The sequence below is a fragment of the Carlito syrichta genome, unplaced genomic scaffold, assembly GCF_000164805.1.
Source record: "Carlito syrichta isolate Samal-C Ts95f unplaced genomic scaffold, Tarsius_syrichta-2.0.1 Scaffold306686, whole genome shotgun sequence".
NCBI lineage: Eukaryota > Metazoa > Chordata > Mammalia > Primates > Tarsiidae > Carlito > Carlito syrichta.
In genome coordinates, this window is record NW_007250782.1 from 309,264 (window position 1) to 332,896 (window position 23,633).

Sequence of the window (23,633 nt, forward strand, 5' to 3'; positions counted from 1 at the left end):
GCCCGACGAGCAGCGGCTGTACAAGGTGCGGTCCCGGGAAGGGGCGGCGGGGGGCGCGACCGCGCCGGTGTCATCGATGTCAACGGTGTCCGGCAGGTTGAGGCCGCGCCTCCGAGCCGCGGGGTGGGACGTCTGTTGTGCGGGTGGCGCGCGAGCGGCGCTCGCCCCGGAGGTCGGCCCAGGGGGATGACTAAGCCGCGTGCCGGGCCCGGGCGCCCAGGGGCACCGTGGTGCCGCCCCTGCGGCCGTCCCGCCGGCGACCTGCTGACCCTGGACAGCTCCCGCTCTGCGGCTAGGGAAACCGAGGTTCGGCGAGGTGGTCTCTTACCCAGCCGAAGGTTGTCGGCAGAGCCGGGGTTTACACCCTTAGTTCCTGCTCGTTCTGCAGGCCACCCAGACACGCCTGGGGGCGGGGGGCCCCATGCAGAGAAAGCCGGGTCCTACCAGATCTCCACCAAGCCATTGTTTGTGACCGCCCAATCCCCTGCTGATGTTCTGGAAGCCTCCCCTGTCCTCCTTACGAGCCAACTGCGATTTTCAGGAAGAATGGCTAGGGGTCTGGCGTCTTCATTAAGGAACCAGCCCCTGATTTAGTCTTCCAGCAGGGTGAGAGCCTCACCTAAGTGTATTGATCTGATTCTAGAGCTGGGAACTGGGAGCCTGACCTTTTTCTCCAGGCTTAGAGCCTCAGCTTCTGTAAAGGCTTTGCTTCCCTGATACCTGCAGGGACTTCCCTAATAATGGCCCTCGCTGCCTGAGCACATCTCACGTGCCACATACTGTACATAGTGCTTTCTGTGCCTCCCTAGCACATTGAGGCCTCCTGGCTGCCCTATGAGTTAGGAATTCCAGTAATTCCTTCTTTACAGGTTGGGAAACTTTGCATCATAAGTACTATCCCTTGGGTGTGGCAACTCATGCTTGTAGTCTCAGCTACATGGGAGGTTGAGGTGGGAGGATCACTTGAGCTCAGAAGTTGGAGGCTGTAGTATACTGATCATGCTTGTAAATCATTGCTGTGCTCCAGCCTGGGCAACACAGTGAGACCCCATCTCAAACAAACAAACAAAAAGGTTCAACTACCCCGTCAAGGGTGACAGAACTGGGTGGGGTTCAGATCCAGATCTGTTTATCTCCAGACTAGCTCAGTGGCTCTTGAAGTTAGATTTTCCCAGAGAATTTGGAAAGACTCTAGAGTCCCACTCTGGGAGGCTCTGACTCTGAACTCTTGGATGTAATGCTGGTCTCTGTGTTTGGTGTACACTGGTGTGGCCCTGGATTGTCTCTCTTCCCTTCTTTAATTTCCAGTGTTGTTGTTGGTCAGAGAGATCTCTGACATTTGCCCCTCCTGGGGCCTTTCTTAAGATCCTGCCTCTCTCCTCAGGACGACCAGCTCCTGGATGATGGCAAGACGCTGGGCGAGTGTGGCTTCACCAGCCAAACAGCACGGCCACAGGCCCCAGCCACAGTGGGGCTGGCCTTCCGGGCAGGTGAGAGGGGCCTGAGCTGGATGGCAGCCAAGCAGGGTGGGATCAGCCAGAGGGGTTATTGGGGAGCTTGGAGGTGTTCCCTCAAGCCTGTGTGACAGTGTCTTCCTGTGCACAAAAGGCAGCTTTAACAGTGTTTGTTTCATTTTTAAAAAAGCAAACGAGATGCTTGTAGAAACCAAAGCCTTTTCCCCAAAGGATTCAAAGATCCCTCGTCATGATACAGCTCACTTGTACAGGTGACTTCCATTGTCCCATCTCACCTTCTCGGTAGTCCCGGGAGGTCCTCACTGCATCATCCCCGTTTTTCAGATTAGGACACTGAGACTTGCCAGCAGTCACATGGGGAGCCCCGGTGGAAATGCTGGCTGCTGGACCATTTGGGAGCCAGACATTGTGCCAGGCTGTCTGTGCAGCACTCACTTAATCCCGCAGCATGTCCGAGTGGTTAAGCCTGGGATTGTGCCAGTTCTCAGGATGCACAAAGTGAGCCTGGGGAAGTCAGGTCACTTGCTGTAACTGCCCAGTCTAGGATTCAGATCCAGAGCCTTTGCGCCATCAGCCACACCTGTGCAAGCTTTAGAAACCTGGGGAAGAGTGGTTTACTTCCTACCAATGCATGTATCTCCTCCCACCCAAAAAAAAGGGAGGGAAGCTTCTAAATTTTATTCATTGTCTCTAGGAATTTGAACAGAAATTGTAGAGCTGTTTTCATAGCTGTGGACCCAAGAGTGTGTAGACACTGGGGAAACTTTGATAAAGCTACAAGAAATAATGTTTCTGCCTTGAAAGAACTTGTAACAAGGGCTGAAGAGGAAGGCTGCAGTCCTCACTACACTCTTCAGATCCACAGGGTTAACTGGACCAGGCTCAGCCTCAGTGGCTGTGTCCTCCGGCCAGCCACTTTGCATTCCCACCCCTCCCAGCCTGGGAGTCCCTGTTCATGAAGGGTGTGACGGGGCTGGCCTTGCAGCAAAGCAGCAGGAGCCCTTGTGTGTGCACCCCGGGTCCAGTCTGCTGCAAGTGCTTGGCAAACAGGAGGCTTTGGGGTCTGTGGGTTCCTTCTGCCCATATATGGGTGATGCTGAAAGTCAGATACAGGGCTGGCATGGATGTCCAAGTTGTGCCCTGTACCAGGTGCCTTTCTGAAAGGGGCAAGTGAGGGCCCAAATTATATCTGATCAGCTTCCTAAACCCAGGCTGGGCTTCTCTATTTTGACCAAAGCCATGCTAGAAGTTTGCTGTAACTTGGAAGATGTTGATAGATCCATTTTGCAGATGAAAAACCCAAGGCTGAGGGAAATGACTTGCTTTTCCCTCCAGTATGGCATCGAATGTGGTGGTGACTCTGGACTACCAGAGGGGGCATCATCCCTCAGGCAGGTGATGCTGATGTCTTGACAGGGGCCACAGTGTGGCTCGAAAGCTCTTGTCTTCCCCATGGACTACTTGCAAAAACGCCAATCAGCATGTAGTTCATAGGCCTTGACTGGGTGCCCTACCCTCAGCCGCTCAAATATCCATGCTGAAGGAGACACCTCCCCCAAACTAACTGGTCAGGAGATGGCAGTGTCAAATCAAATGGTAGAGGGCATCATCCAGGTAATCACCAGAGTGAAGGCCATCATGAAGGTAAGACTGGGTTTGTGGCTTGGAAGATGAATTAGATTAGGCTGGGTCTGGGTTTTGAGCCTCAGCACTGTTTGCACCTGGGGCTGGGTGGCAGTTATATGTAGCAGCACCCCTGGCCTCCACCCACTAGACACCAGCTGCGGTTCCCGCTGCACCCCCACCCCCCAGTTAGGACAGCTAGAACTATCACCAGACATGGCAGCTTTCCATGGGGGCCTGGTCAGTTGAGAACCTGGAGACAGGTGGAAAGATCTCCTAGGTGGAAGAAAGCACGGGAGGAATGTTTGCTCTGTGCTGGGGTGACAAGAAGGGTTTTGCCTTTCTGGAGCCACTGTTCTGGTGGGGACAGAAGCCAGTCAGTAGAAACAAAAGCCCTTTTGGCCAGTGGTAATTGCCCTCAAGAATGTTGGGACGCCATGACCGAGGGGGAGCTGGGGAAGGTTTTTTCTGATGTGACAAGAACCTTGAATGGCCAGAAGCAGCTAGCCATTATGAGGGGCAGGTGTTGGGACCAGCGAAAGAGCTTGGTGGGGGAACACAGGGAGCCAGACTTCAAGCACAGGAGATAAGAGTATCAGAAGCATAATGACAAGAACTTGAAATTTGATTCCAAGTATGCTGGGAAGCCACTGGAAGGTTTAAGCGGGGAAGGAACAGTCTAGCAGTACTCTGGGTGAAGGTTGACGGTGGCTGTGGAGACTGGCAGGCTCACTAGTGAATGTGGAAGATGAAAAGGGCCCTAGAATGACTAGCTGGAGGGGGTTTGCAGGAGTGGTGGAATGTCTACCACATTCCACCGAGTCGGGAGTCAGGGCTATGGGGACCAACTCTGTGGGGGTGGGTGTTTGCATGAAGGGAGGCTCCCAAAGCTCCAGGTTTCCATGGACGCCCTGGCTGGGGCAAAGGTAGGGATGCCCTAGCTCGGTTCCTTCCCCACAGATGACACCTTTGAGGCCCTGCGCATTGAGCCCTTCTCCAGCCCACCTGAGCTGCCCGATGTGATGAAGCCCCAGGACTCAGGAAGCAGCACCAACGAACAAGCTGTGCAGTGACGACCTTGGCCCCCCGAGAGGCCTGTTCCCCCCAATAAAAGATTTGGGTGTCTGCCTGGTTGCTGCCTCTTTCTCTGTACTTTCCTCCTGCCTCCAGGCATCACCCTCCCTGGGATGGGTCCTGCTCCCCCATGCTCTTGTCTACAGGTCCCCTGCTGTCCTGTCTCCCAGACCCTGGGGCCCTAGCTGAGAACTTGCCCAGCATGCTACTCAAAGGTGCCACAGGGACCTGGGCTCTCCTGAGGGGCGAGCTGCTGTCAGCCACCAAGATGTAGGAAGACTGGGAAGAACCCGGAAACCTGGGCCAGCCCATGTCAGCAGGGGACAGAAAATTCTACGCCTGTTCCTTCAAGGTGTTCACCCCTAAGCATGCCTACTCCCAGGGCCTTCGTGTCCTGAGGAACAAAAGCTGAGAGCAAATATGTAAGCTGGAACCCATGTCTGGTTGGGAGCATGTTTGGTAAGGCGGGGCCCTTCAGGGCTCCCACAGGCAAAGGGCTGCCTGACTCAAGGCGGCCCCTCCCCTCACCATGCCTAATAAACAGTCTATAGACCCAATTCCTGCATTTCTCATTTTTATTTGACAGAAAAAGTTGCTCTTGCTGTACAGATTTTAAAAAACCAAAATGCCTTTAAGAAACGTGAAGAGAAGTTGGGGGGAGGGGCCATAACCTCGTGGGGGGCAGTAGGGGCCAAGTTATTTCAACTCCGGCCCCTTCCAAGGCCACCCCAAACAGAACCTCCTCAGTCCCAAACCATCACCTGACCCCTCAAGAACCTGGGGACACAAGGGGGGCCATGCCTCCCAGGCCCTGATTCCAGGTTGGGGTATCCTGAACTGCATCCTCCCCTCCCCCAGCTCCCATCTGTATTCCCTCCCACCCCAAACCCCCCAAAACACGTGAACCAGGAAAAACTCACAGAGAGTAACATTTCACATGAACAAAGAAAAAAAAAGTGGAGGGAAAGGGAGCCTCCCTCCAAGGGCTGCCAAGGTTCAAGGGGGACAGACAATGCCCCCTCCCACATCTCTGCTGATGAACAAGAGGACACCCCCTGGAGCTCCAGAGCATGGGGTATGGTGGAATCCCCCAAAGACTTATGGAGACCTGCAACAGAAAAGATGGGCATCAACGGAAAGACTCAAGCCCAGCTTTCTGGGCCACTTCCAGAATGGGGCCACCACCCACCACCACCGGCAGTGGCTCAGCCTTCCGGGGTGTGGCGCACCTGGAGGAGCGGTGTCGCATGGGCCGAGGGCTAGGTGTTTCCTTCCTGCGCTTGTGACCCGGGGAGCGGCTGTCCCCACGCTGGCCTCTCCGGGAACCCCGCTCACTGCTGCTGCTGCAACACACAGCAGGTATCAGACCACAGGGTGGCACCAACCTCAGGCACCACTAAACCTCAAACTGCAGAAGTCAGGGGTGGCCAGACTTCTGGCTGTTGGTTGGCCTACCTCTGCTGGTCCCGTGGTGAGGGCTGGGGTGAGGGACGGCGACGCTCCACAGGCGAATAGCTGAGGGACCGAGAGTCCCGAAGGGAGTCTATTGGCTTCCGGGGGCTGCGGGACCTGGGAGCAGAGTAGAACCTCCTAGCACCACACCCTTCCCAACACACCAGCCAGCACTCAGGACCACCCACCCAGGTCCTGACCACCAAACCTCACACCACGCAGGGCCAGCCTCAGACCCACCTTTGTCCGCTCACTCACCCATCCGCCCGCACACCATCCACCATGTGCCCCAGTGGGCAGGCACAGGGGGCAGCGGGGGTGGGAAGATAAAGACAGTCCCTGCTCTTGAGGGAGCTCAGTGGTGAAGGCACACACGGCCCCATGTGTGGGAAGCAGCCCCGCAGGTTTGGAAGTGCACAGGTCTGGGGACCCAAGGGAGGGGAACGTGGGCGGGGAGGGGAGGGGGAGGTCAGTCTTCTCGAAGGTGCTGTTTGAGTGGAGTCTTGCAGAACGAGGAGTTCACCAGGCGGACAAGGAAATTCCAGGCAGAAGGAACAGCATGTCCAAAGGCATGGGCTCTCCTTAGACTGCAAGGCGCTGGGTATGGCTGGAGCACAGGGCATGTGTGGGGGCGGGTAGGAGAGGAGAACACAGGGCGGGCAAGGCCAGTTGGTGAAGAGCCTCACACGCCATTCCCGCAGAGGTGGGGCTTTATCCTGCAGGCCACAGGGCGTCCCGGAAGGATTTGTGGAGTGGAGGGAAGTAACCAGATGTGCGTTTTAGAAAGATCCCTCTGGCTACATGTGGAAGAGAATGGCGTGGAGGCAGGGAGACAGGGAGGAGGCTGTGGACAGAGTCGGGAGATGATGATGGTGGCCAGACCAGAGCCCTGGCAGCAGCGCTAAGGAGACTTAAAGCTAGAATCCCTGGGACCAGGCTGTGTGTCAGGGTGAGGGAGAGGAAGAAGCCTAGGACGCCCCAATTCTGGCTCAAGCACCCATTTGGAGGGTGCAGCTCACTCTCTGCCAGAACGGGGCCGAAGGAGTAGGGGAAGAGGAGCGTGCCTGACTCCTCCCACACAACCAGACACTTTAGTCCACTCGAGACAACCCAGCAGGGAGCTCATATCCCAGGGTCCCTTCTCTGGACAAGCCACCGCCCACCGTCCTATCTCAGGCAAGGTAGCACTCACCTCCGCTCGCCAGGGGGTGGTTTCTTGGGGCTTGCAGGTTTAGGCAAGGCCTGAGGGCCAGGCTTGGCAGGGGAGGGGGAGGAAGAAGAGGAAGAAGAGGAGGAGGAGGAGGAGGAGGAGGAAGATGAAGAGGAGGAGCTGGAACTGGAACTGCTAGAGCGCCTCTTCCGTTTGGCTGGGGTTGGTTCCTGAGGACGTCCCTCTCGAACAGCCTCCTTTGGGGCAGGCGTGGGGCTGGGGACCCTGTGGGAGAAGAGAAATGTCACAAGGAGACAAGCTGCCCCAGCCCCAACCCTACCTTCCTTGGCCTGGAGGAATGGCAGTGGGGGAGGGGTGCCTGAGAAAGGCCTGGGAGCTCTCCGAGCCAGAAGAGCCAGTGAGCACATTCTCTGGAGAGCAGTGGTCCAAGCTGACCCAACCTCTGCTAACACAAGCAACAGGCTGGGGCCCGCAGCACAAGGGATCAAGGTTAAACCTCAAGAATGTCCCTGATGGAGGAATAAGGCCTCTGGGCTCAGGTGTAGAAGCTGAAGCTGGGTGGTCTCCTTCCCCGGAGAGCCGCAGCTTGGGGAGGCCCCTGTGAGTGCAGGTTGGCTGGGGAAGGGGCCGTCCTGCCTGGAGGCAGGGAGAGGGATGGGATGACCTCTGAAGATCCTTCCAGCCCAGGGAGTTCCTCTTGAGGTCTAACTGCCATCCCTCCTGCTGTAAAATTAAGTCCATTTCCTCTAGTTCTGTCCTCTGTAGAGATGGAAAACTTATCATTATCCTATAGACAATTAACCTTTGGAGACTTTTATCTGTCCCATTCCTCCCCCATCAGCCCCCACCCCAGCATTCTCTTCTACCCTCAGCTTGAGGGTCAAGGTCCCCCATACCTCCTCAAAGGGTCAAGCACCTCGACACGGCTTCTCCCTCCCCACTCCCCCACACATCCCCAACGCCTCCCCCCACCCCGAAGGTTTCTAAAAGCCAAGCTCCCTCACCTCTTCAGTGCCACCTCAGGTTGCGCAGGAAGGCTAGAGCCCTCCGAGTCACTAGAACTGGAGCCGGAGGAGGAGGAGGAGGAGGAAGAGGACGACGATGATGATGAAGAGGAGGAGCTAGAGGACGAGGAGGAGGAGCTCCGCCGCTCTTTTGCTGGCTGCAGGGTGGCCAACGCAGAAGGTTGCTGGGCCCCAGTGGGGACAGGTGGTTCCCCACCCTCACAGTGGGACACACCAGGGGCAGGGACCGAGAGCATGCCATTGTGGTCACCAGCAGAGGACGTGGTCTTTGCCACTGCCCCAGAAGAAAGGGACTGAGACCCTGCTACAGGGGTAGTCTGGGCAATCAAAGACCGGGATTGGTCTGAAAAAGCAGATGGCACAGGGGACCTAGGCCGATCCTGTGCTGGAGGAAAAAGAGACTGTGAGGGAGCCTGGACCATTCTTGAGGCAGGTGAGACAGCCTGCTCAGAGGTCATTCTAGCCTGGCTCGGGGCAGAAGGTGGTGTTCTGGACCTGGCTCGGTCAAGGAGCGGTGGTGAGGTTCTGCCACTGACACGGTCATAGGCAGAAAGGGGCACCCTGGGACTGGTGAGGTTTGCACCAGACAATGCCGGAGCCATCCTAGCACTCGTGAGGCTTGCAGGGGCCAAGGCTGCAGGGGTTCTAGAGCTGGCAATATTCACAGGAGCTGCGGCATGTGCAGACCGAGCGCCCACCAGGTTTGCAGAGGCTGGAGCTTGGGGTGTTCTGGAGCTGGATGGATAACTTGCAGCAGTTGGGGGGGTGCCAGAGCCTGTGAGACTCAAAGCTGCCAAGGCAGCTGGGGTTCTGGCTCCTGCTAGGTTCACAGCTGGGGCTGTGGGAGTACGGGGATCAGCAAGGTTCACGGCTGAAGGTGCCACCGCTGTTCTGGGGCTGGCCAAGTTCATTGCTGCTGCAGCGGCTGGCGTTCGAGAGTCAGCCAAGTTCACTGCTGTTGGGATGGCAGGTGTCCTGGCGCTGGCCAGGTTCATGGCTGCTGCAGAGGCAGCAGGAATTCTGCTGGCAAGGTTGGCAGCTGGAGCCGTTCTGAGACTCATGAGAGGCACTGGAGCTGGAACCTGGGACATTCGTGCTGCAAGGCCAGCAGCAGACATGGACGGAGGAGGCCGAGCAGTGCCAAGACTGATGGCTGTTAGGGCAAGTGCAATTCTAGATTGAGCATGATTTTCGGGCACAGATGTTCTCTGGTGATCAGGTATTCGGGAACCTGGACCATCCATCATGGAGCCACCAGCTTGCTGTAGGACAGACATGGGTGTTCTAGAGCTGCCAAGGGGTTCAAGCATTCCAGGTGATCTACAGCGGTCAAGAGGAGTTGGTGACATACTAGGACGACTGAAACAGCTCATTCTGGAGCTATTGAGTGCCACTGGAGGTGTCCGAGAACCAGAATGATTCCTTGTTGCTGGAGGAGTAGCAGAACGTGACCGATCGGAACTACTTCCAGATGCAGAACGCCTACGGATGGCTGGAGGAGATCTTGTTAAGGACCGTTTGCCCCGAGTTGTTCGTGGAGTACGGGATCGAGAACGGCGGCGGATAGCAAGTGGTGAGCGACTTCGAGAACGTTTGCGTGGCAACAGTGGTGTTCGAGACCTAGAGCGGCGCCGAATAGCTGGAGGTGTTCGGGACCTAGAGCGGCGGCGTGTCACCGGAGAGGTTCGAGAGCGAGACCTTCTTCGAGTTACTGGAGATGTGCGAGAGCGAGATCTCCTTCGAGTAACTGGAGATGTTCTGGATCTTGACCTTCTGCGAGTGATAGGCGAAGTTCTGCTTCGAGATCGCCTCCTCGTTACCAGAGGAGTCCTAGATCTAGACCTTCTTCGAGTCACAGGTGGAGTTCTAGAACGGGAGCGCCGGCGTGTTGCTGGTGTTCTGGACCTTGAACGACGGCGGGTTACTGGAGGTGTTCTGGACCTAGATCGCCTGCGACTCACTGGGGATGCTCTCGACCGAGATCTTCGACGAGTCACTGATGTCCTAGACCTTGATCGTCTCCGACTGACTGGTGAGGTTCGAGACCTAGACCTACGTCGGCTTATCAGGGGTGTTCTGGACCTGGATCGTCGGTGAGTGGCTGGAGAAGCTCGAGATCTAGAGCGTTTCCATGGGGCTGGTGATGTGCGTGAGCGAGAACGTTTCCGACTGGTTGGGGGTGTCCGAGAGCGGCCTCTTCGGCGTCGAGAGGAGGTCCGGGAACTCTCCTGCCGGGCAGGTGACCTTGAGCGATAACCAGAGCCTCCCCTCCGCCGGCGAGTAACCCGAGACCTTGACCGGCTCCGCTGTCTTCTCCGAGATGTTGACTGAGAAGACCCAGACCTATCTCGACGTCGGGTTGTTCTGGCTTTCTCCCTCCTTGAGCGAGAACGGGACCTCTGGAGTCCACGAGGTTTTGGTGAAGGAGAACGGCCTCTCCTTGAAGTTGTCTTAGTGCGTGGAGATGAAGCTGAGCGCCGCCGGCGTGAAGACCTTGATTTTTCAGGTGGCTCTGGGGAAGACACTGAGGGACTTCTTCGGCGTCTTGGAGGAGTTCTAGAACGGGTTTCTGGTGAAGATGAGGCAGAGCGGCTTCTACGGGAGAGTCTGGCCTTCCTTGTTAGTTCAGGAGATGAACGAGAGCTACGACGCCGAGGTGGCGTGCGAGACTTGATCTTAGGCTCTACTGATGACCTGGAGCCTCTTCGAGCAGTTCTAGATTTAGGTTGGTGTTCTGGAGAGGACTCAGTACTGCTGCTTCCTTCAGGAGAAGGACCTCTGCCTTTGCTCGATGAACCAGATCTGCTTCGTCTGGGAAGGGCCCGAGGAGCAGGAACCTTGAGTTCAGGAGATGAATCAGAACCACTCTGTGCTCTTGGTACCACTCTTGGCTTATCTTTCATTTCTGGGGAGGAGCCAGACCTACTGCGCTGAGGAGAAGGCCGGGATTTACTGTCAACCTCTGGAGATGATCCAGAGCGACTCCTCTGCCTAAGCGGGGTTCGTGTCTTGGCTTTAGAATCTGGAGAAGAGTCTGACTCACTTCTTTCTTGAGGGGATGCACTGGGTTTCCCATCAAGTTCTTGAGATGATCCAGATCGACTTCTCTGCCCAAGGGGAGTCCTAGCCACAGTTTTCTGTTCAACTGACGATTCTGATTCACTTCTTTCTCTCTGGGGGGTAAGACACTTGTTGTTGAGCTCTGGAGATGATGGAGAATGACTCCTTGGTCTAGGAGTCTGAGGCAAAGCTTTTGGTTCTGGGGAGGAATCACATTCGCTTCTCCCCCTGGATGGTGTTCTAGGTATATCTTTCATTCCAGGAGAGGACCCAGACAGGCTGTGCCTAGAAGGAGTTCCAGACCCATCTCTCAGTCCTGGAGAAGACCCAGACCTGCTTCTCCTTGATGGAGTTCTAGGTAAACCATCTTTCAGTTCAGGAGAAGATGCAGAACTACTTCTTTCTCTTGAGGGTGTTCTGGGTATAACATCAAGAACAGGTGAAGAGATGCTCTGATTTGAAGACATTCCTGCCTTTTCCACTGCATCTGGGGATAACTCAGAACTGCTGCGTCTGGAGGATCTTGTCGATTGTTCTTTCATGTCTAGAGATGGATCTGTCTCCAACTGATTAAGAAAAGGTCCATTCAAATCTTCTTTAATCTCAGAAGGAAACCCAGCATTCATTTCTGTAGCAGAAGGGCCTGAATTTCTAAATTCTAAAGGTGATCCAAAGCTATTCTCCCTGGGGGAAGAGTTAGACAGTTCTTTATGCTCTGGAGAAAAATGTGGTCCACCCCAAGATGACGCCATCTCAAGGACTTCTGCTGCTACCAAAGAAGCCTGTGACTGACTTCGGTCAAGAGTCAAAGACACAACAGGCCTTTCTTCTACTTCAGGCGATGATTCCAAGTTACTTCCATGCATTTCTTTAAGTTCTGGAGACAAATGGGGCAGGGTCTGGTTTGAAGGTTCTTCAGGTTTCTCTACCACCGCCATTAACTCTTCATCTTGGCTTGACTTATCTAATGTACTTTGGTCTTTTGAATCTGCAGATGACTCAGCACCACTTCTTTCCCTTGACAGGGTTCTGGGTATGTCTTTGAAGACTGAAGACCCAGGCCTCTCCTGTAGTGGAGGACTAAACTTGTCTCTTGGTCTAGGAGATAATGCAGTAAGTTTCTCCTGAGGGAAGAAGCCTATTTTCTCTTTTGATTCAGATGAAAGCTCCAATCTACTCTGACCCAGAAGAGACTTAGAGTCCACTGTAAGATATAAAGAGTCAGACTGGGACCTGCTCTGCTCAGGAGACATTCCTGATTTCAGTCCAGGAATAGCTGACAATTCATTTCTATCTTGTCTTGTTGTAGATTTGGGTGCCAGTTCAGTGATTGGAGATGAGGACCTGGACCGACCGCCTATAGGAGGCGTTTGAGATTTGCTCTGCAGAGATGGAGATTCTGAGTTACTCTGTCTTGCTTCTGGACTTGAAGTATCAGACCTGGGATCTGGTGAAGATTGAGATTGTCCTTTCTGTTGCAGAGATGAGAGACCAAAATAGCTCTCACCCAGTGGTGTGCTAGATTTTACTCCTGGGCACAGAGAGAAGGAACCAGCACAACTTTGTGCTGGTGAGTCTTTAGACTTCTCTTGGGGACATGGTGACTTTGATCCATAAAGAGCTGGCCCTGGTGGAGTCTGGGGCCTTACTTTGGGGTATGGCGAAGTAGACCCTGAGTGACTCTGTCTCAGTGGTGTTCCAGGTTTTACTTTGGTATCTGGTGAGGAGGACCTAGAATGGCTGTGTCTTGGCAACAATCTGGATTCCAAATTGGAGCAGGGAGACACTGACCTGCTTTGAGTTGGAGGTGTTCTAGATGTCACCCTACTAGGACTTGGAGAAGAAGAGCTAGAATGGCTTCTTTGTCTTGGTGATATTATTGCCTTCACTTTGGGTTGCGGAGATGAAGAACCAGAAGGGTTCTGCCTGGGAGGTGTGTCAGATTTCACTCTAGGAGGAGAGGACCCTGCGCAGCTATGTCTTGAAGGTGTCCTAGATTTCAGTTCAAGGTCAGGTGGAGATTCTGAACGGCTTCGTCTCTGTGGTGTTGCAGACTGCTCATTGGCTTGGGGACTTGTTACAGACCCTTGCCTTGGTGGTGTTCCAGATTTCACTTTAGGTTGAGGAGATGAACTGGAATGACTTTGTCTTGATGGTGTTTTAGATTTCTGCTTAGATGGCGGAGAAGAACCAGAGCGACTGCGCCTGGGTGGTGTTCTAGATTTAGCTTTAGTTTGGGATGATCCAGAGCGACTACGTCTGGGTGGTGTCTGTGATTTCTGTTTAGGGCATGGAGAAGACCCTGAAAGGCTTCGACTCAAAGACAAGCGAGATTTTGCTTTGGATGGTGGTGAAGAGAGAGACCTGCTCCGCCTTGAAGAAATGTGAGCTTTTTTCATTTCTGGGCTTGAGTTGGACCTGCTCCTTCTCTGAGATGTTCTGGATTTGTTCTTCCGCTCTGATGATGAGCCAGACCTGCCTCTTCTTTGTGGTGTTCTAGAGTGAGACCTTCCACGTCTAACTAGGCTTCTACTGTGGGATCGTCCCCGTCTTGGTGTCCTAGACTGAGATCTCCCTCTCCTGGTTGGTGTTCTGGAGCGCGAGCGACCACTGCGCCTAGCAGGGGTTCTAGAGCGTGACCGGCCACGTCTGGCGGGGGTTCTAGAGCGTGACCGGCCACGTCTGGCGGGGGTTCTAGAGCGTGACCGGCCACTTCTCCTGGCTGGTGATCTACTACGAGACCTCCGTCGTACTGGTGATCGGGTCCTAGATCTGCGCCTAGCAGGAGTTCTAGAACGAGACCGGCCCCTTCGAGCTGGTGTTCTAGACCGAGATCTGCGCCTGGCAGGTGTTCTGGATCGCGATCTCCGCCTGCCAGGCGTTCTAGAGCGGGACCTGCCCCGCCGGGCTGGTGTTCTAGAACGAGATCTGCCCCGAGCAGCTGGGGATCTAGAGTGTGACCTCCCTCGCCTTGTTGACCTAGACCTGCCTCTTCTCTGGGTATTTCTGCTCCTGGACCAGCCTGGTCGCTGAGGAGACCTAGAACGGCCACGTCGCTGGGGACTTCTAGATCTTCCCCACCTCTGCGCAGACCTGGACCTACGCCACTGAGGGGACCGGGACCTAGAATGACCTCTCTTGGTAGGCGTTCGTGATCGAGATCGTCCCCTCTTAGTGGCCGCAGGGCTACGGGACCTCCCCAACCTATGAGAAGGGGTATGAGAATGTGATTTATCCCGTTTTGCTCGGCCATGTGAGCGATTCTTGGATGTGGGAGAAGAAGAAATCTCTCGGCGGGCTCCCGGAGCTGGAGCAGGTTTAGGACTTTCAGGGGAAGAGCTGGCATGCCGAGAAACTTTGGTAGGTTGAGGGGATGGGGGGCTGCTCTCCGAAGAAGAAGTATGGGGAGGTTTCTCAGGAGACTTAGGTGGTGAACGGCCCCGAGTTGGGGAGGCCTCAGATGGGGGCTTCACTGGCTCCTGACTTAAGGGGGTTGTTGCAAGGGGTTGTGGGGAGCTGCCACGTTGCTCAGCAAGGAGCAGAGGTGGTTCTGGGCCTGTGCCGCTCCTTTCCGGAGAGGGGCTAGGTCGACTTGCAGATTTCTACGAGTGGAAGAGAGTAGGGATAGGGATACATAAACACCAAAACTTCATATCACCATTAGATATCAATACCCTCACCAATTAAACTTTTCTTCAACACACCCCATAATACCACTTGGTCCTTTTTCTCACCATAAGCAACCCTTTCATTCAAAAACAAAGAATTATATAATACATAGAGGGGAAAACATGAAGATGAATAATCTGTGACCTCAATAGTCTTATAACTGAGAAAAAAAACTCAAATAACTAAGGCACTACATTCAACAAGTAACATTACTAAATGCTGTTGAAAACACAAAAGGAAAAGACATTTTTAAATGGAAAAGTAAGCAGTTTTCCTAATTCACCCTTAGTAAATAACTATATTAAATTAAAAGAAATAACATGAATAAAGGCAAAGAGCAAAGGCTTGAGAACATGATTTGTGTGACCAAAAAAGCAGACCAGAATGGATGTAGTACAGTGAAAAAAGATCACTATAAAAAATGAATACAAGCTGGGCTCGGTGGCTCAGCCTGTAATCCTGTGCCTTTGGGAGGCTGAGGTGAGTGGATTGCCTGAGCCCGCGGGTTTGAGACCTGCCTGGGCAACTTGGCGTTGAGACCTCATCTCTACAATAAATCAAAAATTAGCTGGGCATGGTAGCGCACGCCTGTAGTTCCAGCTACTTGGAAGGCTGAGGCGGAAGGATCGCCGGAGGCCAGCAGGTCGAGCTGCAGTGGCTGGAAGCGGCCACTGCACTCCAGTCTGGGCGACGGAGTGAGACTCCAACTCAAAAAAATTAAAAAATTTAAAAAAACAAATACAATTCAAAAACAATAAGTAGAAAAGTTTCTGAGGTGTTTCCATTTGTAATTTGGAAAGGTAACTGCACAACACAAGAAATGAACAAGAATATACACTGCATTTTAGCTGAAGCAAAAAGAAAAGGTTAGGGCTTGAATTAGAGTGGAAGGTGTAAAACACTAGGAACCTACTGAAAATACCATCTCATAGTGTTTGCAGACTGCGGGCAGCAAACCAATTTTATTTAGTCATGACCACCATTTGATGAAACAGATAAGAAACTACAGACATCATAAGTAGCAGAGTCCAATGTACTTTAAAGAAACTTTTAGCCGGGTGTGGTGGCTCACGCCTGTAATCCCAGCACTTTGAGAGGCTGAGGTGAGAGGATTACCTGAGCCCACAGGTTCGAGAGCAGCCTGGGCAACATAGCAGGATCACATCTCTCCAATAAATCAAAAAAAAGTTAGCTGGGCATGGTGGTGCATGCCACCAGTTCCAACAACTTGGAAAGTTGAGGCAGATGGATTACCTAAGCCCAGGAGGTCGAGACTGTGGCTGCCGTAAGTGTGCCACTGCACTCCAGCCTGGGTGACAGAGTGAGACTCTGACTCAAAAAAAACAAACTTTCATTCTACTTCTGTGCACATGTACAAACAGGACAATAAAAAAACCTATGAACATCCCATAAGGTTTAATTCTAAAAGACCCATAAATACAAAAGAGCTTGATGACTAGGAGAGAAATACAGAAAAAAGACCTGACTTACTTCTTACTACACCATTACCTCTCCCTTTCACTTCATACATCTACCCCAAATCCACATGCTTGGAATCCAATGAATATCACCAAAACATACCTCCTTCTTGTCTTTGTCTTCATAAGGGCTGCCAGGTTGCTTTGTAGAAGGCTCTGGGCTGCTAGGCCGTTGTGTGTTGGTGGTACCTGGTTCAGTGGAAGGTGCATCTCCCTCCCCTCGACGCCCTGAAGCAGGGGAAGGACTTTGCCCAGTCAAGGCAGTTGCATGGGTTTTAGCTGCAGCACTTCGAGACCTGAGGGAGTAAATTGAGGATGGGGGAGAGAAGAGTAATCAGCTCAAAGGGAGAACAGAAAACCCCCTCCCCAGCTCCCATCCAACTTTCCTAACTGTACAACCCTCTTCCAAAAAGCCGCCTTCGTCACATGACTCAGTTCATTCACTGAAATGCCAGTTCAGTCCACTTTGGTCCTTCTTTTCCCAACGCAATCCCAAAAAATGTTCTCCCTCTACCCCTTTACTCACCTCCCCAGACACATCCCAAACCGTCCACCCAGCCCATTCCCTACCTGCTTCATTCACAACTCACCTGAGCCCACCTCCTTCAGGAAGCCTTCCCCGATTAAGGAAGCCAGGGTAAGGATTCCTTCCTCCCCCAGACACCACGAACAAACCACCCCCCCCTATTCTGGCAGTCCATATACATCAGAACGAAACAAAAAAGAACAAATAAACAAAACAAAAAAAAGAGAAGGGGAAATGTATATGTCTGTCCATCCTGTTGCTTTAGCCTGTCAGCTCCTAGAGGGCAGGGACCGTGTCTTCCGAATGGTCTGTGCAGCGCCTAGCACACCGTGGGCGCTCAATAAATATTAAATTGATTAACCCATCATTCCCTTTCCCTCCCTTCCTCCTGGACTACCCCTTACCGACTGCGGGAAGTATCAGAGGAGGAAGCAGAGTCAGCAGAAGTTGAACGGTGGGCCCGGCGGCTCTTGGGGGCTGGTGTTGTACTTCGAGACCTGAAGGAAAAACACCACCACCACAGCTCAGGGTGCTGCCACACCTATTTTGGATCTCCTCACCCATTCCTCAACCCTTTACCAGTCAGAGACATGACTGATTCTGCCCTCTTCCTCTAACATGGCATTCATCTACCTACAAAGCAAATTCCTACAAACCCACTTACCGCTTTCGCTTCTTGTCCTTAGATTTACGTTTGCTCTTTGGAGTAGGAGACCTAGGAGATAAGGAAAGTAGTTAAAATTTTTTTTAAAAAAAGCAAATAAAACCAAAAGTGAAACAGAAAGAATTGTGGAGTATTGACAGCAGAAAGATCATGGAATTGAGCTTTACTCCAAGACAAAGAAACCTCCCAGAGGCCAAGTAAAGAGCAAGAAGGCCATCAAGCAACAGCTCACTACTCTCACATGCCACTCTGACCCCTATGAATTAAAGACCTCTTACCTATGCTTCCGTTTCTTGGACTCAGATTCTGACCTGTTGGAAAAGAGAATGAAAAAACATAAACCAACACTTTGCCTGAATTCAGCAAGCCTTTCCAGTCATTCCAAGTATTCCCTTCCCATACCTGTGCTTTTTCTTCTTTGAGCTCTTCTTTCTCTCTCGTCGAGGAGAGCTGCTCTCTGACCTGCTAAAGATGGGTTCAGAAGCAAGATCATTCTGCCTGGCTTCTTCCCTGGCCCTTCCACTTACAAATTCATTCCCTTAAAAGGTTTTCTAAAATTCTTCAACACCCCAACAGCATCAATGCCCAGACCTAATCTCAGAACTTATTCCTTTACTCTCCAAGAAGTATAGATAGCTAAAGTCTACAAACCTCAAAATGAAAAAGAAAATCCCAGAAATCTAAAATGCTGCAGGCCAGTTTTTGTTTGTTTGTTTTTAGAATTGGAGTCTCAGTCTTGCCGCCCAGGCTGGAGTGCAGTGGCATGCTCATAGCCAATGCAACGCAACCTGCTGGGCTTAGGCAATTCTTCTGCCTCAGCCTTCCAAGTAGCTGGAACTACAGACACATGGACCATGCCCAGCAAGTTTTTGTGATTTATTGTAGAGACAAAGTCTCACCAAGGTGCCTACGTTGGTTTCAAAACCCCAGGATCAGGCAACCCTTTTGCCTCAGCCTCCCAAAGTGTTGGGATTACAGGCTGAGTCACCGTGCCCAGCCTGCAGGCCAGTTCTTAACTGACAGAGCCTCACTCAATACTTCTCCACTGAGAAGCACATACACTTCTTCCAACAGAGACCTGAATAGTAACTACCTCCTCCCTGACAACTGTCTCCTGCTTTCTGGAACCATAAATTTTTGACTCCAGAGAGAAAGTGCACCACTGGATTGGTCTCCTAAATATTAAAGTAACCTTCCAACTAACTTACCGTCCTCTATCTTTCTTCTTTTTCTTCTTCTTTTGCTTTGGGGTTGGTGAGCGAGAACTGCTAGACTCTCGAACAAGGCTAGGAAAACATAAATAGTAGAGGTAAGTGCTATAACAAATTTTCTTTTCTTTTGGAGTCTCACTACATCACCCAGGCTGGAGTGCAGCGGCACACTCACAGCCACCCCAGGGTTGACCTGCTGGGCTCCAGTGATTCTTCCACCACCTCAGACTTCCAAGTAGGCAGAACTACAGGCGCGTGCTATCACGCCCAGCTAATTTCTGATTTATTGTAGAGACAAGGTCTCACACCAAGTTGTCCGGGCTGGTCTTGAAGCCATGGGCTCAGGCAATCTACTCACCTCAGCCTCCCAAAGTGCTGGGATTACAGGCTGAGCCACAGAGTCAGTCAATTTCCTTTTATTTTCTAAGAGATGGGATCTTGCTCTAACGCCCAGGCTGGAGTGCAGTGGCATGATCATATCTCACTGTAACCTCAAACTCTGGACTCAAGTGACTTTCTCACCTCAGCCTCCTAAGAAGCTAGGGCTACAGGCATGCACCACACCTGACTTTTTTTTTTGGTAGAGACCAGGGCCTCACTTTGCTGCCCATGCTGGTCTCAAACTCCTGGTCTCAACAGATCTTCCTGCCTCAACCTCCTAAAGTAGTGGGATTCCAGGCGTGCGTCACCATGCCTGGCCCTAGAACAAATTTTCTTAGACATTTCAACTCTGAAGAACAAAATCTGAACTTTGGGGGAAAACTGCCCAAACACAAAAAAGAACAGAACAAGGTACTTAGAACCAGGAAAAGTTGACAGCAGCTTCTCAATTTCATATACCTGTAAGGTTTGGGAGGTTCAGGAGCTGGCTGTTTAGCTTCTCGAGCACGACGCTGAGGATCAAAGGAACTGCCATCCACGTAAGAATCACTGATGCCAAAGGCAGCACGGAGTCGTTCATTCTTCTTCTCATTCAATTCTGCCAACTGGTGAGTCTCAGTTACCCTAGAGGGAAAAAGGGCAAAAGTCTGAAGGAAATAAAGAGCAAAGAGCAGAGTCATCTTCAGAACACAAGTATAAGCAGGAGCCAAATAACGCATGGGAAAAGGAAGACAAGGGCAAGGAGGAGGTCCCAGGTAAGGACAAAGGACAGCAGCAGCAGCAGCGCAGAGTCCGCAGGAATCAAGGGAGAGCACAACACTCACACTGGCCTCTGCCCTGGGGTCTCCTCCTTGCCCCCAGGGTTCACATCCTTCTCCAGCAACATGAGTCGAAAGGTCGCCACTTTTTCCTGAATTTGCTGTTCCTCGTACCTGAAGAACAAATCCCTTCAGGGTTAGAGACTGACAGGATACTTTTCTCCAGTTCCAGGTTTACATTTCCCTCATTCCCAAAAGGGTTCCTTCCCTCTCCACACACACAAAACTTTTTACTGTCACCCACAACTCCCTTCTCTTCGATCCTTCTCATCTTTTCCCATCATCTTTCTTTCTTCTACTTACTACATCCTCTAGAACAGTGGATTTTAAACATGCTACTCTTCAGGGGCTGAAAGGGGAAAGTTAAGCAGGCAGAGTTCCAAGTGTTCCTCACCAACTTCAACAAAAACAGGTCTTTTATTTCCTGGGATTCCAAAGTAAAGTAAATTGTATAAAAGGGTCACTATTGCTGAAGTTTAAAACCACTGCTCTAAAAGGTTTTCTGCTTGAATGTGCTCCTTTCCAAAATTTCACTTTCCTATCCAGACTATGATTCCCTTGTATTCAAGTACTCTTCCAATTCCTGTTTTCTTGCTTTTGTGATCTTCCAAGCTTCAGTCCTTAAATCCATTAACTTCCTTTTCTACAAAAATGACAACACCTGTCAGCTTACCTAGCTCTCCTCCTAACTGATGTCTGCTTTCCCATTTCTCCTTTAAAGCACATTTTTGTTCCTCAATGGCCCCCACTTCCCCATGTCTCCGTCTAAATAATTCAGTCCCTCAGGCTCCCATCTATACCCCCAGACACACAACTTCCTCATCTCCCACTGTACTGTCCCTTAACTTTTTCCAATTTTCTAGTTCATTTACCTCCTCCCCTACCACAAGTCCTCTCCAAACCTCTTTCAACCAGCCCTAGACTCCCTACATCCCACCTAACACCCCCAGCTCTGCACTCACTCAGTGCTCAGCTCTCCCCCAGCCCTCCCTCACCCCTGCTCTTCCATCATCTCCTCCAGCTCGAGGCATCGCAGCTCCACGCGCCGCTTGCGCTCGTGGTCCAGGATGTCAGGATTAGGCCGCTTCACCAGGGCAGCCTCCAGGCGCCGCAGTTCCTCCTCTCCCTTGTAGTCAGGCCGCTCACCCCGGCGACCCCGCACCAGGGACAGGTTGCGCTGGACGTAGCCGTTGGTGCCGCTGCCCCGGGGCGTCGGCAGCCCGATCCCGTTGTACATGGCCCCGTGCCCGGGGGGACACCACCACTCCTGGGGGGGAGCGGGGAGACACGGGTCAGGCCCCTGGCCCCAAACTAACCACTTACCACCACCCAAGTCCCTGCTCTCCTTCATCCCTATTTCAACATTTATCTTCATACTAAATCTCCATTAGCTGCATAATGCTCCATCATCCTCCTGGGCTCCCAACAAAACCCCTTCTTCATCCTTCCCATGCAATTTCTTTTCCAATACTCTTGCACAGAATTATAAAGCATTCCTTCTTACACCTAGATTTTCTTTATTTTCCAGGCTAGGTTCTTTTTCTCTCGAATCTCTACACTGTCCCTTTATTCTTCTTTGGCCTCCAAATGCACAAATGGTGTCTTCATCAACTACTCTAATTCCTAGCCCCTGGTTAGGTAACTAACCTGGGTAACTAAGGCCTTCAAACAGGGAACAACAAACACCAGATATAGATCTGTGGTACCCAATTGCCTGTAGTCCAAAACTTCCAAGAACTTAACTAAGGAATTCAGACTACCCTATATGAATACAAAATGAACTGAACAGCCACTAGATATTTGAACAGGTGAACTAGTTAGTTAAATCAAAAACGTCCTCTACAGCTTCACACCCAACAACAGCCAGCAAGCACAACAGAAACACCCCTGAACCTTGGATACACGCTCTTCATATACTTCTCTTGGGTAAAGAGCCATTTCCTTCAGTACAAACATCTGAAGAACCCATCAATTATCCTGGTATTTTATCCCTTCAATTTCCTTACCAATAGGATTTATCACATGACTTGCACCGCCTCCAAATCTTGCTAGCTCCTGTTAAATATCACCTGTTTTCAACTCAATGCTCTATTTAAACACATCAAACTGGCCGCCTCTGTTCCAGTTGTTCCCATACCCTCTCCACATACCCTGCCCTAAATTCATCTAGAAAATCCTCACACACACTACATCACTTTCATCAATGTCTGTCAACTTTCCCTATCAATCTCCTATATTGCACTTGCTAGTTTTTCTCTTCCAGCCCTGCCTTACCCTGACCCCCGTGTTAACCCCGTGTTTCCCCCAGGTTCTATCCTCCAACTTGTCCTAGCTGTGGAACAACTGAAGAATTCACAAGTCCCAGTTTTTCTGGTTAGAGTCCTTGGCTACACACGCTATATTCCTTTCTCCTACTATATGTACTGTATTTCTTTCTCCAGCTCATCCTCTCCAAGACAGTTTCACAAAGGATACATGTGAGGAAAAAACTACCAAGGAAAAACCCCAAAGAAAAGGCAATGTGGAGAGGTTAAAGCTAATGAGAAACAAAACTAGAGAGAAGGATGCATTTAGAAAATTCCAGAATGAAGAAGTATCAAACAAATGCTCAGAAAAATGTACTAAGGCAAGTACATTCGCAAACACCCCCCCCATATGATGATATGCTGAATGGAGGGAAGCTAGCTCAACTCCAGGACAGTTTGCCCTCCCATCCCCCATCACTCCAGACTAAGGATGGGTCCCAATCCAAACGCAGTAGCAGACCCGAGGGAGAACTGAAAGCAAAAGACAACAGGGTAACAGATAAGGCCACATCTACAAAAGGCAAGTAGAGATACAAAAAGAAATGGAAAACTCCCTTATGGTGCACCAAGTGTCTCTACATTCCAATCCTCATTTTCACTTTCTGTCAATTCTCCCCACACTGAATCTAGGTCCTTCTTTGCTTCTCCAGCCCCCACCTGGTTTCTGCTGCCCTAAGCAGAATGTTTCTGACCTGTAATTAATTCTTCAGCTTAACCACTCACCCACCCTTCCATGGCACCTCACAAAAATCCTCCCACTCCCAGTAGCTGCCAAGCAATGGATATTCAATCACAACGTTTCAGAGAGCTTTAAGGGAAGGAGCCAAAAAAGAAAAGCAGACACCAAAGCAACTAAGGGAGTGCGCTAAGACACTAAAAGGAGAAACTAACATCCACACCACACACACGCCACCAAAACCAATCGACTTCTAAAACGGGATTCCTGAAGTGGGGTCCACAGACTGGACGAGCCCAGTCCAGGTACAGGTAAACGCAGAAAGGAAAAGCTGCAGGGGAAGACAAGACGGCCCTCCTGCTGGGAAATCTCCAGAATGCCAAACTAATGAGGATATCTTGGAAACTCAGTATTGAGATGTTTGAGAAGAAAACGGCACCAAAAAAGGAAGAGCAGGGCTGAGGAGATGGCCTCGGGTAAGCACAGCTAGTTCAGCACCGGGTACCCCCAAGCCGCCGGGGAGACCACGGACTCCGGTAGAGGAAGCCCGAGCCTGCGCGCCCGGGAGGGAAGACCACAGACCGCTCTCCGAATTCCCGGTCCGGCTAGAGAAGCTCCGTGGAAACCGAGGCCCAAGACAGCCGCGTGCCGGACAAGGCCCGAAACCAAGAATCCAGACACTTAACGCAGCTACAGGCCGTCCTAGCTTTAACGCAGACGCTACAGAGACGTTGGGAAAGTGGAGGAAAAGGGGGAGCACACGGCCCACCTCACATACGCTCGCTGTTTTGTTTTTTTTTTAATTTTTAAAATTTGAGGCTCCCCCCCCCGTAAGTGGCTGGGGAGTAAAGAGTCCAAACCGTTTAAATCCGGTCCCACTCGCTCCGGGCCCTCCCCGCAGTGGCTGGGCCGCGAGGCCTATTTTCGGCCGTGGGTGGGGGAGGGGACCGCGCGGCGCCCCGCAGTCTGGGAGGCTGCGGCCTGCTCCGCCGGCCCCGGGGAGGGCCCGGGGGCCCAACGCCGC

At 51.9% G+C, this 23,633-nt stretch overlaps 2 protein-coding genes across 6 annotated transcripts; one reads left to right on the forward strand and one right to left on the reverse strand.

The window, feature by feature from the left end:
* Position 1: 1 nt before the first annotated feature.
* On the forward strand, positions 2–4,230 carry ELOB (elongin B; the record flags this gene model as incomplete). The annotated part of the gene is made up of 3 exons (XM_021715126.1): positions 2–25; positions 1,385–1,490; positions 4,059–4,230. Coding segments are annotated over 3 exons (243 nt in total), but the record flags the coding sequence as incomplete, so codon positions are not given.
* A 499-nt stretch (positions 4,231–4,729) lies between these two features.
* Positions 4,730–20,894, reverse strand: SRRM2 (serine/arginine repetitive matrix 2). 5 transcript variants are annotated; one of them, XM_008063246.2, is made up of 15 exons: positions 20,623–20,894; positions 19,634–19,741; positions 19,269–19,433; positions 18,426–18,503; positions 17,620–17,682; positions 17,496–17,528; positions 17,218–17,268; positions 16,958–17,050; positions 16,131–16,323; positions 13,594–14,482; positions 7,800–13,527; positions 6,817–7,059; positions 5,628–5,741; positions 5,402–5,515; positions 4,730–5,280 (listed from the first exon to the last, which is right to left on the reverse strand). In XM_008063246.2, the coding sequence occupies exons 1-15, from the start codon at positions 20,862–20,864 to the stop codon at positions 5,271–5,273; spliced, it is 8,124 nt and encodes a 2,707-aa protein (XP_008061437.1). In that variant the 5' UTR covers positions 20,865–20,894; the 3' UTR covers positions 4,730–5,270. The 5 variants fall into 5 exon arrangements, 4 of the variants coding, with proteins under 4 accessions (XP_008061437.1, XP_021570792.1, XP_008061436.1 ...); XM_021715117.1 differs by having other exon boundaries at positions 7,800–14,482; positions 17,620–17,679; XM_008063245.2 differs by having other exon boundaries at positions 7,800–14,482.
* Positions 20,895–23,633: the final 2,739 nt, after the last annotated feature.